This window comes from Oncorhynchus kisutch, linkage group LG22 (assembly GCF_002021735.2).
Source record: "Oncorhynchus kisutch isolate 150728-3 linkage group LG22, Okis_V2, whole genome shotgun sequence".
NCBI lineage: Eukaryota > Metazoa > Chordata > Actinopteri > Salmoniformes > Salmonidae > Oncorhynchus > Oncorhynchus kisutch.
The window spans coordinates 3,511,871-3,521,767 of NC_034195.2; the positions used below are offsets into that span (position 1 = coordinate 3,511,871).

The following is a 9,897-nucleotide window of genomic DNA, read 5'->3' on the forward strand; positions in this document are numbered from 1 at the left end:
GGAGACTCAATACTAAAATGTTGACTGTCTTCATCCCCAAACCATCCAGATCCGTGTAGTGAATGCCTTCCAAGACACGTTGTCCCCCTACGAAGGCCTGGAGACCCCTGAGTCCCGCAACTCGATCCACAACTTCATGACCACCCCGGAGTTCCGGATAGAAGACTCGGAGCCGCAGATCCCCCTCATCGACGACACAGAGGGGGAGGACGATGCTCCCACCAAGCGCAACGCTGCACAGACCCTGCCCCCACCCTCGACGCTGGCAACCCTTCCGTCCACGCCCAACCAGAACAACAATGCTGTGGACAGGATCATCCCCTTATACAAAGAGAGCCCAAAGACTGGCGGGATCCACCAGAGTGCTGCGCTGCCGCCGCGCCCTGGGAGTCCGCTGCACAGCCTGGAGACCTCCCTCTGAGCTGGGCTCGAATACCAGTAATTACCCACTCACCTCAGCCCACTTAACAATACCAAGACGTAGGGAGAGAGGGCTTCTGGAAGCCTCATGGGTTTCTGTTTTTACTTATATGTTTGGGTCCTAAAGCATTTTTGGGTCTTGTATCGAGGAGAGGTGCACATTTTGAAGAATTATAGACCGTTTTTTTATTTATTAAATGAACAGGGAGATGCATTGCTGTACATCAGCAGTACTTCATCAGAATTCATGCTATTTATATTCTTATGCTTTCATTCATGTTGTGAAAGCAACCCTGTTTACACGTTTGTCCATGAAAAACCAATGTTATAATATGTACGAAGTGGGGCTGCATACTGCAAAATGAAAGAATAAATCATGTATTTTAGATATTGCTGTCTTTTAGGAGAAAAGTAAGGTTTCTGTTGAAACTGAACATGCCTGCAGGTACTATTTGGTGTGTTTTTGTCTAGGTACATAGAAATATCTAGCGAAGTAATAAGAAATTGGTTTTAAATGTTTATAAGAAGACAGGAAAATAACTGGGAAAATTTCCTCAAATATCCATGTTCACACTTCCACACTGTAAATATTAAAAGACATGCTCCGGTACTTTAGCCACTAAGAAATAGTTTTTTAAACCTCCAGCTTTGGGCTGGATGTGTCAATATGTAGTACATACCTGCATAATCTATGAGCATAATTACTGTCTTATCTCAATTAGCCAAGAAATCCTTATTTTGAAAGTGGTTGTTTCCTTGAAGTTTTGCACCGTAATTTTCCCAACATTTCCCCCCCATGTGGGTCACCCCCATAGCAATTCAAGTTCTAGCCAATGAGCTTCAACATTTGAGTGACAGCTAGCAGGAGGCCTGCCCAGTGTTATCCAATGAAGTTGCAGGGCAGGCCCAACAGCTCAGTGGACACGAGAGAGAGAGAGGGAGAGAGAGAAATGACATGGTGCACATTTCCACACACATGTGACGTAGTAAGCAATCTTCAGGGGCCACTTTCGGCTCGTGAGTGCTGCTACTTTCAGAACTACTGGCTAAACAGTATACAAAAGTACCGGAGAATCTCTTTAACGCTGTTCCAAAACTCAATATCATGACTGCTGGAAAGTGGTGGAGCTCCTATTTGTGTCCTTAGTGCTTCCAATCTAGACCACTGATCATAAGTACCGGAGAATCTCTTTAACGTTGTTCCAAAACTCAATATCATGACTGCTGGAAAGTGGTGGAGCTCCTATTTGTGTCCTTAGTGCTTCCAATCTAGACCACTGATCATAAGCACTGACCACTGATCAATTGAAAGGCTCATTATGAATCCAGAATAAGACGTTACAGAAAAAGAGAGAGGAGAAACCCATTGCTCTTTCAGATGTTTCAGAACATTTTGTAAAGCGAGTAGATTGTTATTTTTAGGATTTTGAAATCAAGAGAAAGTTGTTGTTGTTTGATCAAAAATAACCTAATTCAATTTATTGAATGGTTTTAGGGACCTGAGTGCTATTTCATAAAATAGCATCAATGGGTTCGTCCAGCTAACTGAAATAACTTGATTCTCCGTATCGTTAACGTGTACAGTACGAGTTGATTAAGTGATACTCGTTTCATTTTGATCTCTCTCGTGACCTGGGAGAATGTTGTATTTTTTTAGCTGACTAACATATTGAAACTGCTTTGTGAAATACCCTCCAGGAAACAGAAAATACTCAAGACACAAAAGATTTTCGACTCTCAGCACAGAGTACTTTATTGCACTAAACCTCCTTTAGGGAGACTTACATTTTGTAAAATATAGCCTAGCTTTGTATCTTCTTAGAGAGAGCTAAGTAGCTTTCATCTGTCACAAAAGTCAAGGTATCATCAGTTGGGAGAGGATTGAAAAAGATTCAAAATGTTTTGCAGGCCTAAAGTCAAAATACCCTCATACTGTCATTGGAAATAGCCTACATGTTTACCAAGTGCTAAAAAACAGGAATGCTAGAACAAAAAAAGAGGTCCTGAGCAGTGGAGAACTGTATTTCAAAAAATAGTTTTGTTACATTATGGTCTAAAAATGATTAACTTCGTTACACTTTTTTTAATGCAACTTTTCACAGCACAGGACCAATTTTATGTTTGTGGAATCCATGTCAGGGTCACAGTTAATTTGACTACATATTTACTTTGGATTTCTTCCTTGTGTTGCAATTACAAACTGCATCTGAAGATGGGTATAAATCCAAAGAAAGTGCTTAGGTGGTAAGTTTCCGTAGTGTTGTGTTTCTCTGTAGTTTCATTCCACAAATGGGAATGAATGCTTATCAATCTCTTTATGGATTATACATTTTTATATCTCAATATTTGGTTAAAAAAAATTAAAATAAAAGTACTTAATGTCTGTTTAATTTGAGCAGTGTAAATGGTTCTTGTGGTTGATATTTATTTTTGAAACTTATTGAGTACTGTGTATGGTTTTTGAAAATAAAGGATTCATATTTAGCTTACCTAAAAATGGTATTGAATCTGTTCTCTATTTTCTCAACTGTCAGTCATTGTTGCAACATACTCAATGGATTGAAAAATGCTGTTGAATTTGGTTATCAGTGTCATAAGAAATGTAGGTGCAGCAAGACATGTCACTGAAAAAACCCACACCACATGTCTGCCTACTGGTATGTGGTCCTCCCAGTTGTTTGCAATGCCAGCTTAACAATACCCTATTATTTAAAAAAAACATGAGTAAAAGTACAAAAATATATATTTCTAAATAAAGTTGAATGCTATAAATCAAAAAAACCTTATAATACAAGGGAATCTTTATCGGTCCATATACACATTGTAACGGTTCTCTTCTTCCTCTGAAGAACAGGTGTTGCAGGGATCGGACCAAGACGCAGCGTAGTTATAATTCATGGTTCTTTTAATAACGAAACTATACATGAAATAGACTACAAAACAAGAAACATGAAAACCCGAAACAGTCCTGTGTGGCACAAACACTGACACAGGAGACAACCACCCACAAAACCCAACACAAAACAGGCTACCTAAATATGGTTCCCAATCAGAGACAATGACTAACACCTGCCTCTGATTGAGAACTATATCAGGCCAAACATAGAAATAGACAAACCAGACACACAACATAGAATGCCCACCCAGCTCACGTCCTGACCAACACTAAAACAAGGAAAACACACAAGAACGATGGTCAGAACGTGACACACATACAAAATATATTGGTTCATTTTTGGTGTCACAGTACCACACAACTATACACAACAGGCTAGAGCAGCACGGTCAGAGCAGCGCCCCTGGAGCATGTTAAGTGCCTTGCTCAAGGGATGATCGGCAGTTACTGGCACGAGTGATTGATGCCATCTTAATTGGGGAGGACTGGCTTGTGGTAATGGCTAGAGTGGAATAAGTGGAATGGTATCAAATACAAAGCATTCGGAAAGTATTCAGACCAAATTTTTCCACATTTTGTTACGTTACAGCCATATTCTAAAATGGATTTCATCTTTTTTTCTTCTCATCAATCTATACACAATACCCCATAATGACAAAGTAAAAACAGGTTTTTAGATTTTTTTTCTCAAATGTATAAAAAAATGTTTTTGGAATATATAACATTTACATAAGTATTCAGACCATTTACTCAGTACTTTGTTGAAGTACCTTTGGCAGCGATTACAGTCTCAAGTCTTCTTGGGTCTGACGTTACAAGCTTGGCATACCTGTATTTGGGGAGATTCTTCCATTCTTCTCTGCAGATCCATTCAAGCTCTGTCAGGTTGGATGGGGAGCATCACAGCTATTTTCAGGTCTCTCCAGAGATGTTCGATCGGGTTCAAGTCTGAGCTCTGGCTGGACCACTCAAGGACATTTAGAGACTTGTCTTGAAGCCACTCCTGCGTTGTCTTGGCTGTGTGCTTAAGGTCGTTCTCCTGTTGGAAGGTGAACCTTTGCCCCAGTCTGAGGTCCTGAGCACTCTGGAGCAGGTTTTCATCAAGGATCTCTCTGTACTTTGCCCCATTCATCTTTCCCTCAAACCTGACTGGTCTCCCAGTCCCTGCCAGGTTTCCTCCAGGCGTGACGCTTGGCATTCAGGCCAAAGAGTTCAATCTTGGTTTCATCAGTGTCACGACTTCTGCCGAAGTCGGTTCCTCTCCTTTTACGGGCGGTGTTCAGCTGTCGACGTCACCGGTCTTCTAGCCAATCGGTCTTCTAGCCATCGCCGATCCATTTCTCATGTTCTATTTGTTTAGTCTTGTTTTCACACTCACCAGGTTTCACCTGGTTTCACCTGGTTTCAATTCCCTAATTACATGTTGTATATGTTCCCTCTGTTTGTCCTGTCGGGAATTGTTTATTGTAAGTACTCGTGCTGTGTGTTACTGGTGCGCTATGGTTTTGTACCCATGTGTTTGTTGTTTTGTATGCTGTTCGTTTTATATATTAAACTGCTCCAGCTATTCACCAAGTCCTGCTTTCCTGCGTTTGACTTCCCTGCCACCAGTTACACACCCCTTACAATCAGACCAGAGAATCTTGTTTCTCATGGTGTTAGAGTCCTTTAGGTGCCTTTTGGCAAACTCCAAGCAGGCTGTCATGTGCCTTTTAAATGAGGGGTGGCTTCCGACTGGTCACTCTACCATAAAGGCCTGATTGGTAGAGTGCTGCAGAGATGGTGGTCCTTCTGGAAGGTTCTCGTTCTCCCATTTCCACAGGGGAACTCTAGAGCTCTGTCAGAGTGATCATCGGGTTCTTGGTCACCTCCCTGACCATGCCCTTCTCTCCCGATTGCTTAGTTTTGCCGGGCGGGTCATGGTGGTTTGGCCGAGTCTTGGTGGTTCCAAACTTGGTGGTTCCAAACAATGATGGATGCCACTGTGTTCTTGGGGACCTTCAATGCTGGGTACGTTTTTTTGTACACTTCCTCAGATCTGTGCCTGGACACAATCCTGTCTCGGAGCTCTACAGACAATTCCTTCGACCTCATGGCTTGGTTTTCGCTCTGACATGGACTGTCAACTGTGGGACCTTATATAGACAGGTGTGTGCCTTTCCAAATCATGTCCAATCAATTTAATTTGCCACAAGTAGACTCCAATCAAGTTGTAGAAACATTTCAAGGATAATCAATGAAAACAGGATGCACGTGAGCTCCATTTTGAGTCTCATAGCAAAAGGTCTGAATACTTATGTAAATAAGGTATTTCAGTTTAGAATTTTTGATAAATTTGCAAACATTTCTAAAAACCTGTTTTCGCTTTGTTATTATTGGGCATTGTGTGTAGATTGATGAAGACATTTTATTATTTGTTGTCTGGCCCAGGAGTGGGAAGGTGAACGGAAAGGCCCCCCCCCCCTTGGGTTGTGCCGTGGCGGAGATCTTTGTGGGCTATACTCAGCCTTGTCTCAGGATGGTACGTTGGTGGTTGAAGATATCCCTCTAGTGGTGTGGGGGCTGTGCTTTGGCAAAGTGGGTGGGGTTATATCCTTCCTGTTTGGCCCTGTCCAGGGGTGTCCTCGGGTGGGGCCACAGTGTCTCCTGACCCCTCCTGTCTCAACCTCCAGTATTTATGCTGCAGTAGTTTATGTGTCGGGGGGCTAGGGTCAGTTTGTTATATCTGGAGTACTTCTCCTGTCCTATTCGGTGTCCTGTGTGAATTTAAGTGTGCTCTCTCTAATTCTCTCTTTCTTTCTCTTTCTCGGAAGACCTGAGCCCTAGGACCATGCCTCAGGACTACCTGACATGATGACTCCTTGCTGTCCCCAGTCCACCTGGCCGTGCTGATGCTCCAGTTTCAACTGTTCTGCCTTATTATTATTGGACCATGCTGGTCATTTATGAACATTTGAACATCTTGGCCATGTTCTGTTATAATCTCCACCCGGCACAGCCAGAAGAGGACTGGCCACCCCACATAACATGGTTCCTCTCTAGGTTTCTTCCTAGATTTTGGCCTTTCTAGGAAGTTTTTGTACTGGCTTAAGCAGGGGGACACGTCTGGCTCTGCAGGATTTGAGTCCCTGGCGGCGTAGTGTGTTACTGACGGTAGGCTTTTTTACTTTGGTCCCAGCTCTCTGCAGGTCATTCACTAGGTCCCCTTGTGTGGTTCTGGACATTTTGCTCACCGTTCTTGTGATCATTTTGACCCCACGGGGTGAGATCTTGCGTGGAGCCCCAGATCGAGGGAGATTATCAGTGGTCTTGTGTGTCTTCTTCCATTTCCTAATAATTGCTCCCACAGTTGATTTCTTCAAACCAAGCTGCTTACCTATTGCAGATTCAGTCTTCCCAGCCTGGGGCAGGTCTACAATTTTGTTTCTGGTGTCCTTTGACAGCTCTTTGGTCTTGGCCATAGTGGAGTTTGGAGTGTGACTGTTTGAGGTTGTGGACAGGTGTCTTTTATACTGATAACAAGTTCAAACAGGTGCCATTAATACAGGTAACGAGTGGAGGACAGATGAGCCTCTTAAAGAAGAAGTTACAGGTCTGTGAGAGCCAGAAATCTTGCTTATTTGTAGGTGACCAAATACTTATTTTCCACCATAATTTGCAAATAAATTCATTAAAAATCCTACAATGTGATTTTCTGGATTTTTTTTTCTCATTTTGTCTGTTATAGTTGAAGTGTACCTATGATGAAAATTACAGGCCTCTCTCATCTTTTTAAGTTGGAGAACTTGCACAATTGGTCGTTGACTAAATACTTTTTTGCCCCACTGTACATTTTAAGGACACAGTATATTTTACAATCTTTTGTTTGACATAACTTGGCAGTGGTCTGGGAGTCCTCCCATTTTTTGGGTGTCATCTAAAGCACATTTGCTGCACTTCTACACAATCTAATATGACCCATGGCCCTTCTAGCTATCTCTATTTAAAACAACAAAAAATAAGCAAAAATGCCCAGTAATCAAGTAAGTAGGTAAGAGATGATTAATAAGATGATTAATAAGAGATGATTGATAAGACTGAACTAGATCCATGACAATACAATAATCAATATTGTGTGGCACCTTTAACTAATAGCCTAACAAATGAACAACTGAAAAGTAGGGAATTAGCTTGGGAAACTGACAGATCAATACCGTTACACTGACATACTGACTAATACACAGTGGCATGCCATCAAAGCCACTACACAACAAAACACTAAGCATACATTACAACAAGAAGGTGGCACCGTGTTCCTTCATGGGCGAATTTGGTCATTGAACTTTGTCATCAAAGTCTGGCATTCACTGGATTTGTGGTGCTTTCAAAGACAACTGGAAACTCGGAAACGTCAGTGATTTTCAGGTCGTAGCTCTAGAGGTTCCCTGAGTTCCTGACTTACAATTCCGAGTTGGATGACCATTCAAAACGTATTTTGAGCGCGGCAGAAATCATGCTGGATTGACAGCACGGTCAATGTTAATTATTTTAAGCTTGGAAAAGAGACCCTTAAACCCAGAATTGGGACCGCACACCCACTCCACTGAATAGCAGACTAGTGATTGCTTTGTAATGCTTGCAGTTAGCCACTGATTCCTTCCAAACCACTTGAATTTGCAATTTCCAACTTGTTGTGTTTAGGTCCAATGGCCAATGAGCACTGATATGTTTTATCTATAATTTCTCTTCATTATTTCTCTTCATTTGACAAGGATTAAACAGGATTTGCAAGTAGCAAGTAGACTCTCAACTACAATTTGCTTACAATTCAAATAACTAAAAGTACCCTACCAATCAGGGGCTCAACTTTCACTGGGGACATTCCCCCCCCACATTCAAAAATTGCATTTTTGTACCCCCACCCCCCCCACCCCATTCAGGAATTGAAGAACAGCTCAAATAAGGAAAGCGAAACAACAGTCCATTATTGCTTTAAGACATGGGGTAGGCCATCAATGTAAATAAGAATAGCTGACTTGCCTAGTTAAATAAAGGCTAATTTTTTTTTCAATAGGTCAGTCAAATCGGAAAATGTCAAGAACTTTGAAAGTTTCTTCAAGTGCAGTCACAAAATCCATTGAGCGTTATGATGAAACTGGCTGTCATGAGGACCGCCAACTCTAATGAGGATAAGCTCATTAGAGTTACCAGCCTCAGAAATTGCCAGACACATCTCAACATCAACTGTTCAGAAGAGACTGTGTAAATCAGGCCTTCATGGTCAAATTGCTGCAGAAAAAACACTGCTCAAGGACACCAATAATAAGAAGAGACTTGCTTGGGCCAAGAAACACGAGTAATGGACATCAGACAGGTGGAAATCTGTCCTTTGGTCTGATGAGTCCACATTTGAGATTTTTGGTTCCAACCGCTGTGTCTTTGTGAGACGAATGATCTCCACATTCAACTTAACCAGCAAATGGATTACATCAACTGGTATGTGAATTCAATACTGTTCAGTGGATATCTTGTCAGGATCGAAATGAACACACTGATTACAGGTCATTTTATGTATCTTTTTTCCTGCTTACAGTTGATTGACCTGAGCTGTCCCCTGATCAAATGGAGTCTGGAAGACAAGAAGATAAATGCCTTAAAGAATGCACTCCTGATCAATTTATCCTTTTCAAAAATATCATTATAGGGCTGCATTTGAATATTTTCAGTACTAGCCTTCCTGCTCTCTCTTGTGCCTATACCACACACTAGTGTCATGTATACGGGTACAACTTGTTGTTGATGATTTTAGAAAAGGAGGTAGTGATTTAAACCAAGACAGTTCATCTGAAAACTATGCAAGAAACCAATCTGATTTATATAAACTGTCCCTTTTACTTTTTGTTTGTTGCCATCTTGATCAGAGATGTCAGAGATGTTCTCGTGCTCTCATAATAAGGTATCATACACTTGTACATCTTGCCAAATACTTGGTATAAGTTTATTGAAAATATTAATTAATGTGCTCTGTCAAATGTGAGATATATTAAAGTATCCTTGTGTATTTGGTAGAGCATCTGATGGTAAAGACGTGTGATCTATCTACTTGTCTGCACCAAGAATGATCAAATGTATGAAGTTATATCAAATGATAATGTCTAAAGTTAGATTGTTTGGATAGACACTTTTTTTACTAGGCAAGTCAGTTAAGAAAAAATTCTTATTTACAACGACTGCCTAGGAACAGTGGGTTAACTGCCTGTTCAGGGGTAGAACGACAGATTTGGGGGTTTGAACTTGCAACCTTCCGGTTACTAGTCCAACGCTCTAACCACTAGGCCACATGATTCTAGATACTTCCTATAGTTAAGTTTGTCCACTAGGTGACAGCATTTAATGAAGTTGAAATTTTCTGAGGATTTTGTAGGGATTTTGATACAATGAGGACAGGCTTAAATGTTCATGTAATTGGCAAACCTAAGTCTGAGTCGCCCCAAAAACAATAGACTTGCAAATAAGAGGTTTTGGGAGATTTTTTGGAGAATCACTTCATGGTACATTGTGGTCAGCTGCTGAGATTTTGGAAATCTGCATTTGACTGACAA

The 9,897-nt window shown here is 41.3% G+C and overlaps 1 protein-coding gene across 1 annotated transcript in view; it reads left to right on the forward strand.

Annotated features, from left to right (window-relative positions):
* The window catches only part of LOC109867539 (plasma membrane calcium-transporting ATPase 1-like), a 31,930-nt gene extending 29,021 nt beyond the window's left edge, over positions 1-2,909 (forward strand). The window contains exon 21 of the mRNA XM_031802129.1: positions 50-2,909. Within this exon, the coding sequence (XP_031657989.1) occupies positions 50-421 (372 nt within the window). The 3' untranslated portion in view covers positions 422-2,909. The remainder of the gene's footprint in view (positions 1-49) is intronic.
* The last annotated feature ends 6,988 nt before the right edge of the window (positions 2,910-9,897 follow it).